Below are 26,350 nucleotides of genomic sequence, written 5' to 3'. Positions count from 1 at the left end.
CTGTGGAAGAAAATGAATAAAAACCAAACTTACTTGCATGTGTTTAACAGTTTAAGAATATTACACAATAATGAAAATGACACTTAACTGTGTTTTATCAATTTATTTTGTTACAGTAATGCATAAATCAGAAAAGTGACCGTTAGATGTAAATAAATGGTTCCCATGTTGCCTCACGTCCTACACAGACTGAATTTAAATCTTCTCTCAAAAACATAAATAAACAGTGAACAAACTGATGAAGAGGAACTTACTAAAGTTCTCTAACAGAAACTGATATGGAAAAAGTTTTATGGTTCATTCTTTGCAAGTAAAGCATGAAAAATACAATAATGTTAAACTGTACTTCTATTGTATTCTAGAACATTTTGTCATTGAGATAGAAAGAACATAAAAACTAACATCACTAAGAAAACCTCCAAATATTACAAATTCAACAAATAAAACCTTTTTTTTTGTAAAGAACTCATTAGAAAAAAAGTATCATTTAAAAGTATCATTGCAAAAGGTAACAAAAAAAAATATCAGAGCATTAAACTTTCTAAAATCAACATAAGAAGTATACGCATTATCTGAAAAAATAACCTTCAGTTTAAAAAAACCTGATATTCAAATAAAAGAAAACTACTATGAATCAAGTATGATTGAACACTGTTAAAAAGTTTTATTGGAATTGGTACTTTGTATATTTTCAATATCACACAAAAGGATTTTACTACTAGGATATATTTTAGTATGTATTTATATAACTATAGTAGTACACGGTCCACAAATATATAGGGGGAAAAAGAAACGAATATTACAATATTAAATGTGTTCATCCCCAACAAAAAATACAAATGAAAGAGAATTGTTCAGTATTGGAATGTTAATAATAGCTCCTTTAAAAAAAAAAAATCAACTTCTATAACGGTTACATACAGTTGTTTCATATTCTCGATAAAAATCAATCATAAATGAAAATCCACCTTTCTAGGATGTTTTACGTGCAAACTGACAGAACGCCATGCATCAAGTAAAGATCCTGAGTCTTCCTGAGTTCACTGAATGTATGTTTGTATTTTACTGAAAAGTTCAGAGGCTTTGTTCAGCGCACATAATCCATCCTCTGATTGAAACTGTCCGTTTGGAATGTGAGGAAAAGCGTGACAGCTGGGGTACTGAGTCTTTCTGTTGTCCACTCCCAGCTTCTTTAGATCGTCTACAATCTCAGGCAGATCCCTCAGCAGGCTGTGGTAGCGGGAAACTTTTTCAGCTGTGGCCGAAATGGTACTGTTGGCGGTACGTTGACCAGTACGTTTAAACTCTGCAGCTGTGAGAGCCTTTTCCACCGCTTGGTGGATTTTGAAAAGACACCACTCCGTGCTTTCTCCGTCTGAGTCTTTCTGAGCAGCATCGAGATCGCAGCGAGCCTGCTTGAACCAGCGCTGGGCCTCCTCTTTGTTTTGCCGTGGAATATTTGTATAGTGGGTCCAGAAGTTGTTGGAGTTGCAGCCCCTGAAGGATCTTTCTCGACTGCTTCTGTGATATCTTGCCTCCCGATTCCATTGCTCATGGAAATTGCTGAAATCCCAGTTTCCCCAGGAACTGGATTGCTTCGCAGGCCCCCCCTTGCCTTTGGTGAGTTCGTCAATACGATTCAGCAAATATTGGAAGGCTTCTGTTGCGAGTTCAAGGCAGTCAGGGTTTTTGTCAGGATGCCATCTGAGGTAAAGCCGCTTGATTCCTTTTTGTCTCTCCTCAGAAGAAAGACTCCAGAGCGCAGTCAGGCATTTGTCAATTTCACTTTTGGCTTCCGATAATGAAGCTGGTAATGGCCTTGATGATTTATTGGAGGAACGTGGCGGGGCCCCTGCCAGTGGTTCCAGTTCCATAGAAAGCAAATGTGTGGTCTTTTCCCGTTTAAACTGATACAGGTCCAGATGGCTGACTTCAACAAACTCATTCTGTCCAACGTCTACTTTGTATCTCTGAGAGCATCGCCCTGCGTCTCCAGGAGTCTCTTCTGCTATAACTGCATAAATGTACTTGTCATTTAACCTGTAGCCAACATATTCGCCCTCTTCAAAGTTGTTGAGGAAGCTCATGTCTAACGCATCGTGCCATTCCTCAGGAATTTCTGTACCTGGATCCGGTGGATTGAAAAGAACACTCTCCGTGTCCGCACTGTCATGAATATTATTGTCGGCCAAACATTTCTGAACATCTTGGAGATCATCACACAGAAGGAGCTGTCCAAGCACTTGGAGATGCTCTGATGTAAGTCTGTGGCCAAGAAGAAGATTCATCTCTTTTGTTAATGCCATGTTAATAGCATTTAGCACTTTGGGAGCCATGTCTTCATTGTGTTTCAAGTAAACTATGCAGCCATGTTGCTTTCTTCTCACAAAGACATCAGTTTCTCTGGTAGTTTTGTCCAGTTGCTCATTATCCATACACAGCATTGTTGCCAGGCTCTCACAACAGATAATCTGAATGCTTCCGAAGGCTCTGTCACACCTTTCTGAAGCCTCTGTCTGGGATACTTTGCCCTGAGACTGATCCTTAAGAAGACATACAAGTCCATGTCTAAATTCTTTAGAAGAAAGATGCTGATTGAACCATCCACTAAACTCACAACCAGTCAAGAACTTACAAGGTTTTAAAAGTGATTCGATCACTTCCTCCCGAGTTAACTGGGTCAACATTTTAGGCTGTAAACTAGAAGGTAGCAGCTGCACCAGCCGATGCTGCTCATGGATGTCACAATCCAAGTGACACTTTCTGAGTTTCTCAAGCAGCAGGAACTTATTTTCAAGAGCTTCCTCCAACCTTTTGGTCTCAAAGGTTGTGTCATTGTAGAAGAGGGAGGATGTGGAGTATAACTTTCCATCCACTGCGGGAAGATACAAGATTTCCACATCAGCCAGGATTGCGTTTCCTTGAGCTTTCAACAAGTTAAACAGCTGCTCAACAGCTCGTTTGACAGTTTTCAGCTGGTTAGCGTTTAGCTGTTGCTTATCTCTGGAATCAGCATGGACTGCTGCCAGGACATTGCAGAAGTGCCCTGCTGTGGGTGCGTCTTTCACACCAATCTTTCTAAAAAACTCACCAAACAAAGCATCGTGAGGAGGAATTTTGTGTAAATAAGGTCTGAACTCAAGGTCATCTTTGAGGGAGAGACACACATCAGAGGCCTTGGCAAGCTGAGTGTCTTCTTCAACCAACACCACTGGTAGATCAGTCAGTGTCTCTGCAGGAAAGTCTACAGCTTGCAGAAAGGCGTAAGCACTTCGAAACACTTCAGCGCGTGTTATGATCTGCTGCTCGTTTGAACAAGGAGACTGACAAATGTTCCTCATGTTGGCCGTCACCAAATGTGTTGGTGGCTTTTCATGAGCTCCAACATTCTTCATCCTTTGCAGGAGCTGCCCTGTGATCTTAACTGGTAGATCTATAATCGGCATTGAGGTCCAAATCAGGTCTTGATGTTTTGGATCCACTTTAATCAAAGAGGCTCTAATTTCGACAACATTTCTCTGGGCTGCAAATGCTTGGTGATACTTGCATAGTTCTTTCCGAATCTTCATAGGAACAAGGAAGGGAATGTGGGCAATGCTGCGCAACAGATTTTCCCCTGACTTTTTGTCAGCATTCACTTTGTTAAGTGCTTCTTTCAACAACAGCGATGATTTTTTTCCCAGTTCTTTAAGATTTTGGCTCTGTTTTGCCTCAGATTCTAACTGGTGTGCAAAATTGATGATATCCTCTTCTGATATTTTATGCTTCATTCCAAAATCTTGGATTAAGGTCCTTGGTGTTGGAAAAAGTCCTTCGCCCAATTCTGTCCAAAACCTTTCAGGCACAAATCTGTCTTTAGAAACCATTTTCTTGTAGAGCTCGATTTTGTCGTCGAAGAAATACGATGCGGTTTCCATCTGACCTTGAGAACTGCGGATCAGCTTGACTGTCTTCATTGTGGAGATGATTTTATCCTTGTAGTTTGAAAATTGTGAAGGGTTTAAGAGCAACAGCTTCAGCGACTGAAGAATCTCGTTCTCTGTGAGGTTGTGGGCATGAGGCAAAATGAACTTCATTAAATATTCCAAATCATCCAGGACTGGAATTTTCAGCATTTGTGACAAATCATAGTTTTCTGAGTTGTTACTGAGAAAAATGTTGTCGTCTTTTGGCAGTGCAATCAAATCGGTAAATTTCCTTAAATGTGTGCTGTTGAGCACAAAAACAGCTTTTGGTCCATCGATCCTCACTCGTTCACCCTGCACTGTTTCAAACAAAGGCAAAGATCTGAGTTTCGGCTGGTCCTCTTTGCTGTTTTTGGACATGGACAGGCCAGTTTGCAAGAACTTCTGCAATGCTATCATATCATCTCTTGAGAGGTGAGAGAATTCTGAGTGTTTAATGTTGCAGACCTGATCCAGCACTGAACTGTTGTCATTTACATCCGTTAGTTCATCCCGTAGAAAACGAAGTAATTCCTGGTTTACTTCATAAAAGAACATATAATCTAGCTTTAAAAAACCAAGTTTGAAAAGGATGCTTGTTATTTTGGTCTCTGATGTAAACTTAATTACACTTCTTATGTTGGTTATCCGTTGCAGGAGACGCTTGTTTTTTAACCTTGTGGACACAACAGGCAGAATGCAACAATCACTGAAGAACTTTAAGACATCCTCCAAAGTCTGAGCTTTTCCATCTTTTTTAGATGTTTGAGGTTTAACTTCACTATAAAGAAACCTCCAAAGTGATTCCAACCAGTGCACCATTGCTTCATTTGGAACATGAAGACCGCTGTCTAGATCAACGTCACACTTCTGAAGATGCTGTTGAATTAATGGCTTTAAATACTTTGCCGCACATGGAAGAGTCAGGCTATTGACAAGGTTGGAAGCTTTGAGAATCTTTATGTGACTCTTGTTAGTTTCATAATCTGCAAAGTTTTCCTTGTAGTCTGAGAAAAGGTTTTCATAAGCAGATATCAGTTTTGGAGATGCAGGGTCAAACACTCTCAGAACTTCATCTCTTGTGAGAAGCAGCGGGATGCCATCAAGTAAATTGGGATTGTGTTTCATCTTTTCTGAATCAGTATCTTTTAAACAGAAGCTCAAAAGCTGTGAACATCTTCTTTTATCTCTGATCAGAGTGTCAGTTAATGGCAAGGGTAAATCCTCGTCTGTCTTGGTTGGATCATTTAGAGGCTTGGCTTGTAAGAAAGTCCGCACAGCAGCTGGGGAGACATTTTTTACTTCAATGCCAGCTGATTTGAAACTTTTCCAGATCTTGTCCATGAGGATGCTGGAAGGAACCAGTTTCATCTCGAGAGCTTCCAAAATGTCATTGTTCTTGTCATCACTAGAATGTGTCAGGTAAGGTACTTTAGTTATCTCTGTTTCTCTGAGATTACACCAGTCAAAGGTATATTCATTTAAATGCCGACTTGCAACTTTTCGTGTGGAGCTTCTTAAAACTGGAATGAGGTCCAAGCCTTTCTCTTTTATTGACCTGTACACTTCATGTGTCATTTCATGCCACTCTGTGCTAACATCTGTGGAGATGACAGGCCAAAACTTCAAATAAGAGGCACTGAAAGAGGTTTCAAGACTTACAAGAGAAACGGTCTTCTCTCCAATTCTCTGCTTGATGTAGTGAAGCATTTCTGCATAAAGTGGAGCAATGACATCTTGAGTCAGGAACTCATTCCAATCTAATTTCTGACTTTGGCCATCTTCTTTCCAGAGGTTTTTTCTGCCAGAATCCACCTCAAAGTTTCCATTGACATGAACTGGTAGTCCAGTGACCCCAGGCAGGGGAAGGGAACAAAACGCTCTGCCTTTAAAACTGCTAAGCGAAGATACATCTGCTCCCTTTGTGCTCACCAGCGCAGCTATGGCACACTGAGGAGGTTTGTCAAACACAGTTTTCCTGCTTTTGGATGACCCAAATTGTTCTGCAATGAGCCATGTGCTCTGTCTTTTGTTTGAAGTAGAAACTGTGGTTTTATAGAAAACTGTGCGAGGAGTTACAGGCCTCTGAGATTCAAAAGCATCTTGAAGAGATTTTACAAACACATCTTTTTCTTTTCTGTTTTCTTGTGCCAAACTCTTTTCCACTGCAAAGATAGTTTGAAGTTTTCCTGATTGATTATTAATTTCATGTACTGTTATTTTGCAAATGTTTTTCAGGAATAGAATTAGTCCTTCAGGATCATCTGACAGGGCAGAGCACAGCTCTCTCATGTCACGCTCTGTTACTTCTTGACAGGATATTCTGGAATTTTTTGCACTGTATTCTGTCCTTAGAGGTAGTCTGAACATGGTGCCCTCTTCAAGCAAGAATTGTTCTGGAAGAAAGGATCTGTAGACATCATCATACATTTCCTGGAATGTGTCCGCTAGTTTATAGCCAATGCCAAGTTTGTGGTTGTTTGGTTGGGTTTCAATGTATTTCATGTTTGGATCCGAAATGCAAAGAAATTTGTCTCCAGTAAGGATGGAAGGGCAGTCTGTTAGATGATACACAGAATTGAATCCAACCCCAAATTTACCTGTTTTTCCGAGGGTTTCCCGCTTTCCTCCTTCTCCCAGCTGTTGAATCCCTTTTAAATCCTCATCTGAAAACACCTTGTTGTTGAACACACACAGGGCTGGACCCTGCAGATGGTTCCATCTCTCTCCAAATGTTTTTTCCTTGCCATGTTGTCTTTTGTCCCAAACAAAATGAATTTCTGTTGCTTCTGCATCATCAGCATTTTGGATCAACTCTTTGAGAATGTCCTTCTTGGACGAATAGGCTGAGATGATGTTTTTAATTCTAACAGCTAGTTCTTCACGCTGTTCAAAGTCAAAGGAAAAAGCAGAGAAGTTGTCATCTGTGAAGCGTTCAAGGGTGTGATGTCGGATTGTTTGGATTCCAAAGTGAAGAGCCATAGAACGTGGGATGTCTTCATGACAGAGGGTGACACTTGGAGAGACTGGAATCCATTGACTGTCATTGAAAAATAACTCACTTGCTGGTTGTAAAACTCCTTTTGCATTTGGTATCAGACAGTCATCTTTATTTATCTCATCTGTCTCGTGTAGGGCTTGTTTTAAAATTGCCAGGCAAATTGCCAGATCACCCTTTGACAGGGGCTTGCTCTTATACTTTGCATGTATGTTGTGAAGCACAGTCTGAAAGTGACTTGTAGTAAACGTTTTGGCAACACCCACACTCTCCCAAAGATTCCTGCAACTTTTAAAGGTAGCTGGAAGTACATGTAGGTATGGTTTTGCTTCAAACTTATCACTTCCTGCTACCTGGTCGACATTCACAAATGTATCACCTATGAAAATGAATGGAAATGAGTTTGCTTGCTGTGAAAATAAGGCAATATCGTCACATTCACTGATCCGCTGGTCAAGAAATTTGTAGCACATGTATGCTATCTTGTGAAGCATTGGTGTGTCAGTTGATCCTTTTCGATTACTTGCTTTCTGAAGCTGGTCAAGTACTGTCTTTGAATCTGGATTCCTCTGCAGTCCCAACATTTCTAGAACTGGATCAGCATTGTGTATCTTCAGACGATCGCTATCCAACACAGGATGTATCATGTTAACAAGCATTGAGCATTCATCTGTGAAAACCTCTGTGGGCTTGTAAAGGTTAGCTTTTCCTTCCATCTTTATGTCACCAGGTGAAAAGGCAGGAATAAATGCGTTTATCCTCAGTGTTTCCCAGGAACAAGAGTCTTGGTCATCCATGTGTTTCTTCATTATTTCAAGAAGGCACTTTAAATGTTCATATGCCTTCTTTCTGTTGACCTTCCAGGTGTCAGTTATTGTTTCTGCTTTCAGTGCAATCTCTTCTAATGGAAGATTGTCATTTGTCATTCCAAGTTCCAACAAACGCTGAATTCTCTTGGGTGAGAGAAAGTCATTTTTGGTACCTCCAAGCAAGCGTCCCTCTTTTGGTTCATAAAGACAGGCCACTTTTCCCATTGGACTTACAAGTTTTTTCACACACTGAAGCTGGCCATTTGATGTAGGAATGCATGGATGGTGAACCAGCAGTGTGTTAATGTCTTTGTTATTGAGGTCAAGAGCATGTAGCACAAGGGCATCTCTACTTTTAGGGTCTATGACATCAAGGTTTTCAAAGACCACCTCTTGATAAAATCTTGTCCAAGTCATTATGTTGTTCTGTAAAATATTGTGTAATCCACACTGTTTGAAGCTGTTTCTTAACCACACTGGAAGAGAAACAACACATTTGGGTTTATTTACATGTTCTTTGCATATCTGAGCTGCGAGTGCACCAATGTCCATATCCTCTTCAATGCTCTCATGTAAAAACATGGCATTGTTCATTGAGCACCAGCGTTCTCCATCACTGAAGAGCTCCAGATCAGTGGCTTGCTGAGCAACAGTGGCTTGCTGAGCAATGGATGAGTAAAACTCATCTACTAAAGGCTTGAAACTGTCACTCACTTTCTCCCTGTTGGGCCAAAAGGAATGATAGTAGTAACTTTCCAGTTGCTTCTCTTCAGACATTTTCTTCAGTGCCAAAAGTGCAGTGATGTATGCTGTTGTTACGGGATCACGAAGAAGAACCTCATTCCATGACCTTTTCTCTCCACTTTGCCACAAACTTTTGCGGTTGCTCGTGACAGCGAATGCCCCGTTTACGTTTACTGGAAGACCTGTGTGAATTGGAAGGGGAAGGAAGCAAAACGCCTGTCCAACAAAGTCTGTATTTAGAGGGGCCAGTTTCCCAGTGTCTGGATTTGTTTGCAAAGGCACAGCAACTCCTCCAATGGGAAGAGAGAAGACAGCTGTAATGTTTTTTTGAAGGACCTTTTCCAAGGATGCACCTGTTCCAAAGCAGTTGTACAAGAGCCAGAAATCCTCCTCAGGTTCACCAAACTGCTCATGGCTAGTGATTTTGATAATGCTGAGTGTGCAGCTGTCAATAATGTCTTTGCACTTTGCATCGATTTTCTGGAGTGAATTCACAGCTTGGTCCTGTTTTGAATAGCTTGTTTCCTCAATAGTAATTAACTCCTCCACAGTTTTGGAGATGGTCAGGATCGTTTCCATTTCATCATCTTTTGGTGGAGTTGATAAAGTGCACGAAATACTTTGTAGAGACAATGTGTTTATATTCTTCAGGAAAAGCAGGTACGATTTTGAATTTTCCCTGAAATAATCCCTCAAAGCAAGGATATCATGTTTGTAGAACACCTTTTTACTTATTTCTGATCTTAGAACCTCTTCTTCACTTCGGAAGGGCAATTTAATCAACGTTCCTGTGTACGGTTTAGGAAGACTTTGTCTGCTGAAATTACAGTCAAAAATGTGCTCATACTGTGCAAACTGTCCAGGAAAGCAATCCAAGATTCTCTTTTGAGAGAGATCCAGTCTGATTCCAGGATTTGTTTGGTGTTGAATGTGTTTCTTGAGGTGTGTGACATTTGGATCAAGTATGAGAAGCCTGCTGCCACTAAGGATTGAGGGCACATCTGTCACATGATAAACTGTATTAAAGCCAAGTCCAAATTTTCCAATCTTTTCCACTTTGGTTTCTTTTGATGCTGATCCTACCTTGACAATATTTTCCCAGTCCTCAGTTGTGAACTGTTTGTTGTTGAAGGCCCAAAGGCATGGTCCCTGACAAAGGGACATGCCGGGATCAATAAGACTCTCTGGGGGATCTCTGTGTTCTCTGAAGTCAATCATAAATTTGCAGGTATCAGCTCCAGCATCCTCTGCATTCTGAATGAGTTCTTTGAAGATGTCATTTGGTTCATCATACTCTTTAAGGATGTTCTTGATGCGTGTGGTTATTGGTTCCCTTTGACCATATTGTTCAATTCCTAGTGACTCTGGAGCAAGTATGTGGTTGCTGAGAAACTTAATTTTCAACCATTCAGCCGCAGCTATTGGGATTTCCTCATGCACAATGTACATTTCCTCAATGCTAAACTTACATTCTTTCAATTTGTCTTTGCCCAAATCACAGATTAGGGCCTCTGACCGTGGTTTAAGGGTAAACTGTTCATCCTCTATGACAACCAGCACTGGTATATCTTCAGGAACCTCCTTCTTCTGTCTCCATATCCAGCAAAGAATCTCTGTTGACACTTTTACCTCAGCAGGGCTTGCAAAAGGCTGTTGCCTTTCTTCAATGCTTTTCTGGATAGAATACAGAATGGCAATGACCTCCTTATCTGAAAGTGATGTTCTCAGACCAAACTCCTGGAGCAGCTTCTTGTATGGCAGGAATTCATTTGGTACTTTGACAATGTAAGAACTCAGATCTAAACCACCCGGGTAGTTAAGAACCAGTTTCTGAGGTGAAGCAAACTGGTTATGGGCCCAAAGCCAGCACTCCTTTTTGTCCATCACTGCTGCAAAAGCAGATACGTTTTCCTGCATGTGTCTGTAAATACAATGAAGTTTTTGTTTGAAATCTGCATTTGTGTCTGGGTTTGTCATTTCCTTTGCTTTGGATTTTAGGACCAACAAGTTTTCTGTCACTTTCTCAGGTGGAGGCATTTGTTTGAGACCAAGTTTGCTGCTGACTCTCTCACTGAGTTTGTCTGTCAGAGGCATTACGAGACCTACAATGTGCTCGTACATAGTGTGTCTGACTTCATATGGGGAGTACAGCTGAGTTTTCTCTGATTCATCCATGAGCTGTCTTTTTTCGTGACCGGGTTGATCACATTGTAGCCACCTTATCATCTTGAGGTGATGAAGTTCTTCGGCAGAAAACACTGACAGAAGATCATTGGAGTCCATTATACCAAGGAGAACTTGAGATCTTCTGAAAGCCTCACTTGAAGAGTTTGCATGTAGTTTTTCAACCATTTTGGCAGCTTGCAATAAATGCTCCGGTTTCACGTCTGTTTCTTTGCTTTTTAAACCAAGCTCTGTCAGACTTTCTAACATCTCTTCTGTTCTGGTGTACACAGCTGGGGGAAAGAAGTTGGCCTCAAAGATGTCTCCAAAGGTTTTTACTCTTGGATCAAAAAAGCTTGAAACCCTAGTCTGTTCTCCGTTTCTCTGTATAAATCTCAAGTCTCTGCATCTGTATTTCAATACCTCACTTTGACTGAAAAGGATGCTGCCATGTTGTAAAATCCAAGTCATTATTTTTTCTGTTTCTGCAGCACTGCAAGACTTTCTTTCAATTAACTCGACAAGGACAACTGCAGCTTCAGCAGGTCCCAAGATCTTTACTTTGAGCAGCTGTAGGAATCTGTCATCAGTCTTGGAAGTACACTGGATGTATGAATCCGGCAGTGGCAGATCTGTTGCCAATCTTGGGCTGGTTGTTAGTAGTACTGCTTGTTTTGATTTGGCATTCATGCAGAGGCCTTTCAAGGACTGGAACAAGGGCAGTGACAAGAGTAAATCTCTGTCTGTGTTTGAGAGAAAATCTAGGCCAGAGAGGTAGCCTTTCAGCTTTTCCAGGGTTGCAAAAGGTTCGGATTTAAGGCATTTCAAAAGATGTTTAAGATTTACATTTGATAAGATCGTTAAGACACTCCTTGGAGATGGACTAAGCACATATAAATCAAGATCTGCATGCCTGAGCCAGTCATTTCCTCTCACCACAGTGCCACCAGCTTTGGTCACTAGTTGAGCTATTTGGTCTGGTAAACTACTCTTCCTGGTTTTCTGAAAAATGAGAGTTGTCTTCTGTTGTAGTTTAGCTAGCAAAACAGGATGACCGTTGGACAGAGGGCTGATGGGTATCAAAGGTATTTCAGTGAAATCATTCAAATCTTTGAAATGACTGTTAAGAAACTTCCAGAACTGATGAATCCAGTCTGAAGGTGGATGTTCACTGCTCCCGATGTTCCACGAAACAAGAGCCTTTTCTGTCTGCCTCCAGTCATGTGGTAAATACCTTCTTGTGTATTCCGCTACACAGTAAGCATCAAGGATGATGACGTTGAAGAAATCTGCATTTAAAAGTTTAAGCTTATCATTTAAACTTAACAATACATATCATCCAACATTTGTATTTTATTAAAAAAAACCTCACTTTTTGATGCAAGCTTTTTCAAGTACGTTTTGCAGGTGGAACTCAGGTCGTTTGAGATGAAAAGGTGTTTACAGCACGGCAGCAAGGTTCTGAAAAAAAATAAAGATGCATTTACTGTTTCAAATCAATACAAAAAACAAAGGCAGCTTAACAGAACAGAAAACTTAATTTAACATTTTTTGCTATCCTTTTCTTGTTATCCAAGACATTGTTATTTGTGTAGCCTAACTCATACACAGAGTTATTAAAGTTTTACAAAGTGCAGATGACCTTTCAGATCATTTCTGTAGGTAAACACATTTTGATGTTGCATTGCACCATAGGACTGTAATCATGTCACAAACTTAACAGCCAAAAGCATTGTCAGTGCTTTGCCTAAATTAGTTTATAGCTGTTCTGCTTAATTATATTGGGTCATGATCTCTGCCAGTATTTTTTCAAATGAAATCATTTCAAAGTAGTACTTCTCAATTTCCGATTGTTTCCAAAAAATACATTTAAAACTTGAAGTCGGTTCAGAGTCCTGAAGGATTGAACATGGTAGATTTAAAGCCACAGACTGGAACGCACTATGTGAACCACATTAGGATGACACCAATTTGACTTGTGCCATTCAGAAATGGTGATTTCTTCAGGAATACTGGAGGGCTGAAATTTGAAACGTGCTCAATCAAACTTTAAATGAAACAGAGCAAAGATATAAAGAGTTCCAGCTAACAGCTCCTGCGTCCTTTTTGCTACACTGATTTGGCAATCAAACACAACAGTTCTGTTGCCATTAACTCATAACACTTCTAAGTGCAACACGTTTGTTAGATTTTTACTGGTGAGATTCAGGAGTTCAGACGAGCAACAAATTCCTCAGTGCGATTAGCAACTCCACTGTCATCCAGACACTTTAAGCTGATTCGCTTTACTCAGTCCAAGAGTTCATTTGTAGTCTGTGTTCATCCACATGCTGGCCTGATATGGTATTCTAAGTAGATTTCTAAAGCCAAGCCTTTTACAACCACAACTCACTTATGTGGTTAACGTCTCATAGTCTGGAACATTTTTAAGGACCATGAAAAATGTTGTCAATTGTGTCCTAAAGAAGAGCTTCCATTGGCCCGTTTTAAAATTTTTTTAGTCTTTGAAAAAGTTGTTTACCAGAAACTTACTGGGTTTCAGTTGTTCATGATTTTAATTCAGCTTTTAGCCTAGCACTGAGACTTTTCTAAATAAGGGTGTGAAGAGCACAGTATTGTTGGATCTGATTTTCTTTAAATGTGTCTCAGACAAACAGCCTTGACCTGTAAGGTCCCGCAGAGGTTCATACTGGGACCTCTTATAAACACTCAAAACATGCTTTCTATAGACCAGTTATCACCAGTTACCTTCCAACAACTACGTATACAAAACTCAGATTCATATAAAGTATTGGAATATGGACCAGTAGACTCACTATCACTGCATGCAACAGACAAGGAGTGGATGAAAAACAACCTTCTGCAGCTAAACAAAGACTATGATTTATACAGAAAATCCATTTATATGGTTTTGATACAGATCAACATGGATGTTGCTTTTCTCAACAATAGTGCAAATTTAAATCAGTCAAATAAAGGTTTGATTGTAGTAAAAACGATGGACAAATGAATAGTGTACCTTGGAAATTCCTTGGTGTCGATCAACGCAGTGTCCTCCTCTCTGTTTGTGAAAGATGTGAAGGAGCCATCGCTGAGAGGAAGAAGCTGGAGACCCTGAAGCTCCTTGTAATTTTCATCACTCAATACAAACTCCAAAAGACAGAGTTTGTCCTCCTTATCAATGTACTGGATCCCATTCCTGAGTAAAACCCTCCTGAGGAAGCCTGGAGTTACTTGCTTTGGGGTTGTGTGGGAAGTGGTCACGATGGCCTTCATTACATGATCTGGTACAGTGACAAGATTTTCTCCATAGAAAACCAAGGTCCTTTTAACAGCATTTACTATGTCTGGACTTTCAGGACCATTGCTGGGTATTATGGCATCAGACAAAGGGATGAACAAACGTTCATCTTTAGCGAGAGAGAGGACAGTTGCATCCTGTCTGAATAACTGATCAAAAACATCCCTAGCGACTTCAAGCCATTTGTCCTTGTGTTGCATGTGGGAGATGTCAGGCCACAGACGGTACACGGAAGAAACAGGCAGGCGAGATTCTTGACAAAGTTTGATGGCATCTTGAATCATCACCACAAATGCTTTAGGAAGTACTTTGTTTACCAGTAATTCATTCCACAAAGCATGTTTATCATGTTTCTGATCTTCTTCCTGCCACTTGAGATGTCTTCTGTTGTCTGTAAGGCCAAAGCAAGCATTCACATGAACTGGGAGGCCGGTCTTGTTGGACTCGTTGTTCGGGAGAGGGAGGAAGCAGCTCAGTCTTCCCTCACCGTGTTCTCTCTGCTCGCTGCTGGGAAAAGCTAAGTCAACTCTGGGAACAAAGCTTAACTTTTCTGCAAGGACATCAAGATCTTCCATGATTCCCTTTTTCATAGTGCATGTTGTCACAAGCCACTGTGTTTCTTTGTAATCTTCTGATTTGAGGATAATCTGTTTGAATCTTGTAAAACCCTCAAGATCTGAGTCTTCCTCTGATTGTAGTGGGACTTCTGAGGAGGAGGCTTTTACTTCAAGTCTGGTCTTAACAGTCCCATCGCAGCTGATGTGTAGTAAGGACACTGAGCGCACGCTTCTTAAGAACAGGAGGCTCAGTTCTGCATCTGCAATAAAGCTGTCAAAAAGCTCAACCACTTTTCCTGAGTTGTACAGGTTATCTGAGATCTCGGATATTTCATCGCGGAGAGGGAATCTGAAAAGTGTCCCAGCAAAATGCTCGTCCTCCATAATTTTTGTCCATTTTTCTCCTTTTAAAACTGAAACGATGTCTCGAAAGGGCTGAAACTGATCATGCATCGTCATCAAAGCCTCTTTGTGCTCTTCATCCTCCAAGGACCACAGAAAGCCTCCATTTCTTTCACCAAAAATGTTTTCTTGCGGGTCCATCACCCCAAGATGTCCTGAGCTGAATATAATTGGCACGTCTGAGAAAAAAAGGAAAACTATTGGTAATCCAATGGTTATGAAAGACATAACCTGTGAGTTTATTCATCCATTTTACCCTTCCTCTCTGCCAAAAATACATTTTTATCTATTCTGTTGACTTTCTTCCATCTTTTTCAGTCTTTTTCAATTCTATGAGTGCCTCTTGTTCTTTTTAATATAAATAATTGTTTTCTCTTTACCACCATCTATGTTTTTCTTCTCAAACATCAACCATTTTTAAATTCTTATTAAACACACATCTTCAAATACGAACAAATCTCTGCCAAAATTTGCCTTCATATGGGGTATTTTAAAGGCAAATGTCCTTTAAAATAGTTATTAAGAAGTCTACAAAAATGCACAAATTTTCTTTCCTCAGACCTGACTGCAAATGTAGAAAGCTTTGCAGTAATTTTTTAAGTTTCGCTTTCATCTTCCTAAAAATTAAGAAAAGACGCCTTGCTGCAAGATGGCATAATTTCCTTCTCTGAATTGAGAAAGCCTCTTGGATAAGAAGCAAAACATCTTCACCTTAAAAAAAAAACTAATTTCAAATGATCCTTTTTTATATATTTTTTCTTCTATAGGACCATCCTGAATGAACAACTCTTTATAGATAAACTACACAAGGTTTTACCTGTGATGTGGTAAACGGAGTTGAAGCCAATTCCAAACCTCCCGATTTTGTTTGGGTCATTGACCTTGCCACTCCTTCCTGCCATTTGAATTCTCTCCCAGTCCTCGTCTGTGAAGGCTGTATTGTTGTAGGCATAGAGAGCAGGACCTTTGCATGAGAGGAAAACAAAGTGTATATGTGACTGCAATGAGTGCCTCATGTGAACGAAGAATACAAGTTAAAGAAATGAAAAGATATAAAGTCAAGGAGATAAAACTACATGTAATGCAGGGTCACAAATACAACTGCCACCATGCAATGGGGATGCGTCAGCAGAATCTTCAAGATCAGCTGCCGCCGCCCGATTTTTCTTTTAATAAATCATAGACCTGGTCATGAATGTAGACAGCAGCCATCAGCGTTAATATGAAATAGAGCAGCCGCAGCCAGTGGCAGTTCTGATTGGACGATGTGTAAACGTCTCCACACGGCCCTCCATATCAAGTGCCACGGGCGGCCAGCTGCCCGGTAGCCCGGGGGTATATGAAAAGCAGCCCACATATTTTTTATTCAATTCAATTTTATTTATATATCGCAAATTCACAACAACAGTCTTCTCGATGGGCTTCGTACCAGTAATTGTAAGGTAAACATACAATCAAATTTTAGGTAAAGAAACCCATGTGCAAAACCCCAGCACCCAAACCAAAGGTCCAAGTGGTCCAACAATAAAAGGATTCATATCCAGGACCCACACTGGCCAAGATCGCCAAGTGGACGTCTGGTCTTTGCCGTCTGGTCAACATCCCTCGTCGGGTAACTGTGCTGCTACCGTACGATTTCTAACAATCGGACTGCGGCAGTGGGTCGGCAGTATGGCGGCAGGGGTGGGTGGAGGGGGACAGTGTGAAATCGGCAGACTGTCGTTGGAGATCCTCCTATCAGTCAATTATAAAGCCGCTGCCTTCCTGCCACCAGCCTGCGGCTAGACTGCCACTGCACGACAAATGTGGCCATGCGGCCACTGACCGATGTCAAGAAATCCACCGGTCATCATTAAATTTTAACTTTTTTTTTAAACATCTCTGCGAGGCGGGTAAAAATGTGACTGCCACCTCCCGATTACAAATGCCGTCGCGCGGCCACCTGCTGAAAGAGTTGCTTTTTGCGATGTGTAACCTAGGTTTAAACTAAATAATGTAGATGAAAGATGAGCAAGCAGCAAGGTGAAGAAACTCCAAAAGAATTTACATAAAAATTAAAGGTTTTCCTTATTTGCCCCCCACTATTTGGATTGATTCTTTTGTCTGTGCACATTTTCCTTGTTACAAAGAAAAAAATATTTTATTTCCAGGTGAAATATCAATCACTAGTGAACTTGAAATCATATTTCGTTTTAGTAGACCTACTATCTGTTTGTCTTGATTAAGTCATTGCTCAAACAGATTGCTAAATATCAATTTTGTTTGCTTAAATTTTCTTCCCTTGGTGTTTCAAAAATTTGAACTATTTTTGGCTTCATTTAAGATTTGTATTTTGTTACCTTGGTATTTTCCAAGTTTATTCGTCCAAAGACTCTCAGTCCCATATCTTCTTTCATCGTGAATGAAAACCACTTCTGTTGCTTGACCGTCATCTGCATTTTGAATCAGTTCCTGTTGAGAAAGAAGATGCAAAGCAATTAACATGGGCTAGCACAAGAATCTAGCATTCTCATTTTTTTCCTTAAAAACATAAAGGTCAGATAAAACTCACACCAGTCTTAAGCTAGAAGCCAGATCCCAAATTTTTTCTATTGACTAACTACAGTACTGGTAAATAAAAACATTCATCTGTTTGAAGGGATATACAAAATCATTACCATAATTTAAAATGGTTGTACTATATCATGGAACTTATGTGTTTTTTGTAAAAATGAATATATATACACACATATTAATTCAATGGCCATTTTATCAGGTACACCTGTCCATCTGCTTGTTAATGCAAATTTCTAATCAGCGAATCACAAAGGAGCAACTCTATGCATTTAGGCATGTAGACATGGTGAAGACGATCTGCTACAGTTCAGACTGAGCATCAGAATGTGGAAGAAAAGTGATTGAAGTGACTTTGAACGTGACGTGGTTGTTGGTGCCAGACGAGCTGGTCTGAGTATTTCAGAAACCGCTGATCTGCTGGGATTTTCACCCACAACCACCTTTAGGGTTTACAAAGAATGGTCCAAAAAAGAGGAAATGCCAGTGAGTGACAGTTCTGTGTGGAAATGCCTTGTTGATGCCAGAGGTCAGAGGAGAATGACCAGATTGGTTCCAGCCAAAGTAAGGGAATCATAACTCAAATAACTGCTAGTTACAAAAAAGGTCTGCAGAAGAGCATTCCTGAACCCACAAATTATCAAACCTTAAAGCAGATGGGCTACGGCAGCAGAAGACCACAGCGGTTACCAATCCTGTTAACTAAGAAAAGGAAACTAAGGCTACAATTTGCATAGGTTAACTAAAACTGAACAATAGAACAGTGTTTTTCAACCTTTTTTAAGCCACGGCACACTTTACCCTTGAGAAAAAAAAACCGCGGCACACCAGCATCCAAGAAAAAAGGAGAAACTCATAGTCTGTATTGATCTACAGCCCCTCCGCAATCTCAAATGCATGTTTGTGATAATTGTGGCAGAAAAAGCTGGAAGTTGCAGCTGTTTTTTCTAAAAGATGTAATAAAAGTTAAGTCAGAAGACGTAAAAATTGTTTGATGTGAGTTCGTTGTTGTTTCAAGACGTCTAAGAGGAGAGACTCATTGTGCGCTGAGACGTTGTCACTTTAACCCAATGCATCATGGTAGATGTAGTGCAAATAGCCGCCAAAGGCAGAAAGACTAGCGTCTCTGAGCTTCATGGTTTTGTTCACTTGTTCCACGGTCTGATACCGGATTCTGTGGAAAGTTACACCACTAAAGACGAGCTTTAGCTGGTATTTTTGTTGGAACTGAGCGACTTTATGAGCAGAATCGGAAGAAGGAAGTGAAGACTTTAACTACTTCTGATTGGTCAGACTGATGACATGTGATTAAGACTCCAAGAATGATTGGTGGAGACAGTTAAAGGGGCGGGAATTTTCCTAAAACAGTTAGGGTTAGGGTTTAGCTTCGGCTAAATCGCGGTACCGTCATTCTTATCAAAGTGTCTTTAATAGAATCAAATAAACACAAAGAAAAAAGTATTTTACGATATTTCGTATTCCTAACTACTCAGTGTTTTATCAGGGCCTGTTTGGATGAACACAGAGCTGAAACCCTGGAGATGGGAAATGTTTTTAGATCAGTTAATGATGGCAATTTCCCACGGCACACCTGACCATCTCCCACGGCACACTAGTGTGCCGCGGCACACTGGTTGAAAAACACTGCAATAGAAGACTGGAAAAACATTGCCTGGTCTAATGAGTCTCCTTTTCCACTGTGACCTTTGGATGGTCGGGTCTGAATTTGGCATCAACGACAAGAAAGCGTGGATCCTTGTTTCAACGGTTCAGGCTGGTATTGGTGGTGGTGTAATGGTGTGAGGGATGCTTTATTGGCACACTTTGGGCCCCTTAGTACTAATTGAGCATGGTTCCAATGCTACCGCCTATTTGAGTATTGTTGCTGACCATGTCCATCCCTTTATGACCACAGTTTATCTTTTTTCTGATGGCTACTTCCAGCAGGATAAGGCGCCATGTCATAAAGCTGGAATCATCTCAAACTGGTTTCTTGAAAATAAAAATGAGTTTACTGGACTCGAGTGGCCTCCACAGTCACCAGATCTCAACACAATAGAGCACCTTTGGGATGTGGTGGAACGGGAGATTGGAATTATGAATGTAAAGCCGACAAATCTGCAGCAACTATGTGATGCTGTCATGTCAATATGGACCAACCTCTCTGAGGATTGTTTCCAGTACCTTGTTGAATCTATGCCACCAAGGATCAAGGCAGTTCTGAAGGCAAAGGGGTGTCCAAGGCAGTACTAGCAAGGTGTACCTTATAAAGAGGCTGAACTAATCTTGTTTACTTTTGAATTAAATTAACAATAATGGCTTAAATTCTTTTAGTTTTATCTGCAATATCCATTTTTACTAATTACTCTATTAAACATGTTGTGCGAACATAACCTACATGTTTTTATTATGTGCATATAATTTTTTACACTGATATGGTGATAGCTTTAATCTAATTTTAGATTGTGGACAGGGACAATAAAGGTATTCTGGTTTGAAAAACTTAAGGTAACATGCTAAAAATATATAACACAGTAAAAAAATAAAAGTATATAACATAGTAAAATATTAACATGTCATGAAGCTCTAAAGCACACCGGCAGAGCAGAGTCTGCTTTATCAGAGGCCTGACTATTAAAGATTATAGTTTTAAGAAGTTTTTTGTTTTTTTTAAATTAACAGTGAGGAGTCATGGAACAGACTGGTAACCTATCCAGGGTTTATGTACCTCACCCTTTCCTCTGGGATAGTCTCCAACAGCACTGCACTGCAAAAATACACCCCCAAGAAAATGGAAATGGAAAATGGATGGATAAATAAACAGTGAAGACGCCTGCTGAACGCTCAGTGATAACATGTTCTACAGCTTTGGTGCACAGGTTGAAAAAGCTTGCTCCCCTCTGAATCTCCACTTGGACCTCAGTACCTCCAGAAGAAGCTGATCAGGCGTGTACTGGGCCAGGGTGTAAGTGAGACGTTCAAACTGGTTAAAAAGCAAATAAAAGACTAGCAAAGGGAAGCCAGACTTGCAAAATGTGGTCCCTCTTTTGTGGTCCGACCAGAACACTAGCGGTAACATTGTACTAGCTAGAGATATCAGGCAAAAGGGATGAGTGGCTGACTCCTAAATAAAGAAGCATCACTTACAGTCTCAAAGTGCTTTTTCAAGCTTCATTTCACCAAATTCTTCCAATAAAAAAGCTAGACTTTACCACAGAGCTAATTTGACAGCCAAGTTTAAAATAAATTAATTTTAAAACCCAGATTTCACACCATTCCTTCTGTTGTTTTATGGGTTGTTTTTTTTGAGAATAAATCTTAAAAAAGTTTGGTGTCATCCAGTTTTTGATGTCTTGTATGCAAGACAAAAGTGGTGTGACAGGGCAACATTTTTAAATCCATAATTGATATCTTACTGGGACCATCATCTTACTGTAACCGTAAAAGGAAACTTTGTTTTCTCAGAAGAGCACCCAGAGGAGGGAGGTACAGGGAGAACACAAAAGGTCCTAAAAAGAGCCCTGAGGAACTCCAAAAAGTACAACTTGCAAACCCCTGTCAAAAATCAAATAAGCATACCTTCAACAAAGCTTTTGTAAAGCTTTTTACCCAGTAAATATGATCATAAGATGCAACCCAATATTTTCTTAAAGCAAATAAAGGCACTGAGTACTGTTTATTTTTGTATCTCGTTAAAAACAGGATTACCGTAGCAAATGCTTGCGTTCATGTAGGGTAACAATTGTCTTATACTAACAAACCAGTGGATTTCTTAAGTAACACTCAACCATCAAATCTTTGGCTTTTCACCTAGGGAATAAGCATAACAAAATGAACACAACAAGAATGCATTCAGCAGTCGCTATCCCATTTTAAAAATGGCCTTAGCTCATCTGTGTATAGAGTTTTCACGTTCCTGGTAATCTTAATGTCAATGCACAAATTAATCAAGCCCTCACCTTCAACTCCCAAACTTAACACAAACCCAGAAGGGCACAATGTTGCAGGTTCCCATTTTAATTCTACTCAATTTTATATATATAGCCTAATATTACATCATAGTTGTCTCAATGGGCTTCATACTGATACTTGTACAAGAACATGAAAAAAGTCATAAAATACAACAGGAAATTGCTAAACTAAACAGACTAAGCTAAACTGGACATCCCTGCCCTTAGACCCTCCTTCTCTGTATGGAAAAAAATCCTTCTAATAAGATCTGGTTGTAAAAAAGGAACAACTTCACATTGACTCCCATGTTAAAAAGTCAGACTTTATAACTAAAACTAAAAGCATTTACAATCTGGTGTCTATGTTCTGCTCCATAATTTTTTTTAATTTCCTATTCCTATTTAATGGCATCTGTCTGTATGTGTGTATTTGGGGGGTTTACAAAAATACAAAAAAGTTGTTTTGCACATGCTGTGTGTGTGTGTGTGTTTGTGTGCTTTTGATTAAGTAAAGATTCTAAGTTGGCCATACAGGAGTGAGTGTGAGAGGCTGTGGATCTCTGCACGTGTCCAAAATGTCTCCAGTCTTTTCCCAAAGACGGATGAGCCATAAACTCCTGTTACCCTACTCAGGACAAAGCAAGAAAAAAGCAAAGCAAAGCAAGAAACTAATCTTAAACTAATCTTAAATGGCTTATACTGCCTTTAGACTAGCAGAACTGTATATTTTGTAATGAGGTCAAACAAACATGAGTCACTTATATCAGTGTTTTTCAACCAGTGTGCCGCGGCACACTAGTGTGCCGTGGGAGATGGTCAAGTGTGCCGTGGAAAATTGCCCTCATTAACTGATCTAAAAACATTAACCATCTCCAGGAAATGAGCTCTTTGTTCATCCAAACAGGTCCTGATAAAACACTGAGTAGTTAGGAATATGAAAGATCATAAAATACTTATTTCTTTGTGTTTAACTGATTCTATTAAAGACATTTTGATAAGAATGACGGCACCGCGATTTACCTGCAGGTATAACTGTTTTCTGAAAAGTCCTGCAGCTTTTACTGTCTCCACGACTCCACCAATCATTCTTGAAGGCTTAATCACATGTCATCAGTCTGACCAATCAGAAGTGTTTAAAGTCTAAACTTCCTTGTTCCAATTTAGCTCATAACTCACTCATTTCCAACAAAAACACCAGCTAAAGCTCGTCTTTAGCGGTGTAGCTTTACACAGAATCCGGTATCAGACCGTGGAACAAGTGAACAAAACCATGAAACTCAGAGACGCAAGTGTTTCTGCCGTTTTCTCGCCGTATTCACACTACATCTCCCATGATGCATTGGCTTAAAGGGACAGCGCCTTAGCGTACAATGAGTCGTCCTTGTTACACGGATTGAAACCACAACGAACATACAGTTTGTATGTAACTTAACTTTTATTACATCTTTTAGAAAAAACATCTGCAACTTCCTGCTTTTTCTGCCACAATTATCACAAAAATGCACGTCAGATTGCGGGGGGGGGGGGGGGGGGGGCTGTAGATCAAAACAGACTATGAGTTTCTGCTTTTTTTGGGGGGGGGGGGGGGGGCTGGTGTGCCGCGGGATTTTTGGCAAGGTTAAAGTGTGCCGTGGCTCAAAAAAGGTTGAAAAACACTGACTTATATTATACAGAGCAGCATTGCTGCTATGAAGTTATCATTAAGCAAACACCGACTTGTCAGCATGTTCAAACAGATTGGAAATCTCGTAAAAACACTTTAGCACTGAATGACCAACTCAACATTCACATGCTGTAATGAATACCTGTCTGGAATCCAAAATGACCTTAATCTTTAAGATTATCTCACTAATCAAAATAATACTTTTAATTTCTGAACAGGTTTATTGAAGAAACACATATCATGTAAAACAAAAAAAAAATCACAGATTTTTGTATGTCATCATGTCAACAGCTGCTTGACAAATGTGAACACAAACTTAAACATTTTGGAGATCTGAAGTCAGCCTGTAGGGGGCGTTGTTTTAACAACCAAGGCCTGCAGTTTGATTTGATCATGTTTTATTTCCATCTCAAGAGCAATGACAGTTTTATGTCAATAAGCCCTGATTCAGCAGCATTTACCATCAGATGTTGTGCAAGGAACACAGCAGACATCCATCCGTCAGAATCGAACTTTGTTTAGTTTTCCCTCATTATGTAGTACATTTATTGTAAAACTATGCCTCTGACTGTTTTGCTTAAGTCAATGCACTCCCTTTATTCTCTTCTTTTAGTCCACAGTGTCTGGGCTCTGCTGGAGTCTATCACAGCTGTTATGGGAAAAGAGGGAAAGCAAGCCAGTGGTAGATCACCAGTCCTCCAAAGTAGCGTTTCAGAAACAAAAACCATTAAGAACCACTTTTCTTAAGTGATTTAAACCCCATTAAGAAACTCTGCAGAATTCCTCATTAAAACATCCTTCAAATTTAAGACAACAAGATAGCAACATAAAACTGATGACTTGTCTCCTTTATTAGTTGCAGTATATTTTTTAAACAAGTAATCATCAAACAATACATGATTCTTTTTTAAAATACTAACCTTTAAAATCTGCCCACCATCTGGATACCTGCGCAGAATGTTTTTCAGGTAGTCGAGGAAAGGGGGCGCTGTGGGCCCAAAGGAAGTCCTGAACAAACAAAATATAAAAAACTTCTGTGATTGATGACCAGAAAAAAACGTTTAATTCTATCTAAGAAATGACAATTAAAACCACGTGCCAATATTATGCTACATTTGTACATTTTAATGTTGAGATTTGTGACCTGGAAATACATTTTATAGCATTTCCTGTAGCTTGACATTCAATGTTAAGAGCATAGAAACAATAGAACAAATACTTACAACTGAAACAATACTAAAAGCACTTTTTAAATTCCAATTGGGTTCCTTTGTATTGAATAGCACCCTTTTGATTCATGTCTGCACAGCTTCTGGTTACTAAATCGATATTTTATGGTCACATGCCAGTTCTAGACTAAAATAATGTTTTTTTCTCAGGTGTGGATAAACAATACACAAAACTAGCTAAAGATCCTTAAGATTTTATAACCTTGAGGGTTATTCTGCTAATAAGCTTTCAACAAACATTTAGAAAATATAATCTAGAACAAGAGTCATTCCAATTTATATTTCTGTCGTTTAAAAAATATTTAAAGGTGGTGTATCATCTGATTTTGTGTTGGAAAATAAATATGATCTTTGAAAGGGTGTTTCCATAATCCATGGATTTAAAGGTTTACAAATGAGTTGTTGCGTGGATGAATGTTGCTTTACTGAGAGCAGACAATGCCGCAACTCACCGGGCTTTGCTCCTCCTCTGACTCATTGTGTCCCAGCTGCAATGAAAGCAAAATATAGTTGCAGCTTGATTTAAATCTGTTTACTTTTCTTTTATAGGTGGAAACTTAGTTTATACAATACGTCCTCAAATAAAACAAGGGCAGAGGTAAAAGAAAATATGGCACAAAGTACAATTACTGGGTTACAGCTAGTAATGATGCAAAAATTTTCTAAATATCAATCATCTAAACTGCAAAAATGCATCTGAAGCTTTAGTGTTTTGTTTTAACTTTACAGGAGCATGCATGAATGGAGCTAGTCTGCTTCCCTAATCACCAAACATAATCACGATGACAAAACTACATTTTTTTGTTGATTTGTTTCATGCATTTGTCAGCTTTGATTCAATAATCTGTTAACTGTTTCACTAAGTAGCTTATCTGATTCACACATGGAGTAAATTAGCTCGAAATAGCTTCAAAACTCAAAACACATTTGGACCTTTGCCTACAGGAACCTCTAATCCACAAGAATTTTAAATCAATTTTAGTCAAACATTTCAGATGCAACACGTCATTCACAACACCTGTATATACTAGATGCTTTGAAATGAGGATATAATTAAATAACTCTCATTATTGTCATTTAAAATAAAAAGATTGCATAATTTAAATTAAAAATGTTTTTAAAAAGTCAACACTGAAAGTACATAGATGATGGTATGAGAAAATTAGTTTACCTTTGCCTAGAAAAGGTGGCTCATCTTATTCTGCTTTAACTGAGTCATGTTGATGTAGTTTGTCTTCGCTGAAACAAATGTTCTCACATCACTCTGCCTTTTATACAGACCATAACCAGGGAGGGATTTCCTGAGAAACGGAACTAGGAAGCAAGTTGCAAGCATCATCACTGACGTTTGTTTTCTGGTCTTATTTCCACTGCAGTGAAGTTAGCCTCTGGTTGGGAATTACAGCAAGACCTGCAATACCCAAGAGAAGACTGCAAGACCTGGATTCCCACTTCAAAACTGGGACTTTTGTTCTCTTTTCAAGAGAACTTTCACACTAAAAGATGAACATGACGAGCAAATCATTTTTAAATGTATGTTTAAGGGAAATTTGCATTTTTCTGTAACATATGGTGACCCCAATTTCAGGAAATGGCCTTCATTTCAATTTCTAGAATAGACTTTTGTTTTCTAAAATGTTACTTTATGGAATTTTGTTTTGATTTCTATAATGTAATTTTTTTTAAACATTTTTTTAGTTGTTTCAATAGTCATGATGGTTATAGTCCCATTCCAATCACCTTTTGATCTATTTTACAAGCGTTTCCAGTGATCTTTTTATCATGATTACGCCATTTTGGGAAAAATCCAAAAAACTTGTTTTTTTAGGACATAGTTTCTGTAGAGTGCCGTGAGTTCATTGTAAAATCGCTCATCATCCATCTGTTAACGTGTTCCCCCACTAAGTTGCAGCTTGTCACTAGCAACAAAGCCCCTCACAACCCCAACCTAACATTTGTGGTGCAGGAAAAATAGTGAGCAATACCGGAGCTATCCAGCCGTAGTTTTGAGACAGATGCCAGCTCAGACGAGGAAAA

At 39.5% G+C, this 26,350-nt stretch overlaps 1 protein-coding gene across 1 annotated transcript; it reads right to left on the bottom strand.

Annotated features, from left to right (window-relative positions):
- Positions 1–88: 88 nt before the first annotated feature.
- Positions 89–25,619, bottom strand: LOC101169573 (sacsin-like). Its single transcript, XM_023951211.1, has 8 exons — positions 25,485–25,619; positions 24,766–24,801; positions 24,005–24,092; positions 17,258–17,369; positions 15,736–15,882; positions 13,678–15,097; positions 12,031–12,119; positions 89–11,947 (listed from the first exon to the last, which is right to left on the bottom strand). The coding sequence occupies exons 2-8, from the start codon at positions 24,789–24,791 to the stop codon at positions 1,041–1,043; spliced, it is 12,789 nt and encodes a 4,262-aa protein (XP_023806979.1). The 5' UTR covers positions 24,792–24,801; positions 25,485–25,619; the 3' UTR covers positions 89–1,040.
- Positions 25,620–26,350: the final 731 nt, after the last annotated feature.

Source organism: Oryzias latipes, chromosome 21 (genome assembly GCF_002234675.1).
Source record: "Oryzias latipes chromosome 21, ASM223467v1".
Lineage (NCBI taxonomy): Eukaryota > Metazoa > Chordata > Actinopteri > Beloniformes > Adrianichthyidae > Oryzias > Oryzias latipes.
This window is presented reverse-complemented; position numbering and strand designations above follow the sequence as displayed.

Coding starts and splice junctions, on each gene's coding strand:
- LOC101169573 (XM_023951211.1), bottom strand. CDS start 24,791: ATGAGTCAGAGGAGGAGCAAAGCCCG. Junction 15,098..15,735: donor CTCCGTTTACCACATCACAG/GTAAAACCTTGT, acceptor TTTTTTTCTCAG/ACGTGCCAATTATATTCAGC. Junction 11,948..12,030: donor GAAAAAGCTTGCATCAAAAA/GTGAGGTTTTTT, acceptor TTTTAAATGCAG/ATTTCTTCAACGTCATCATC.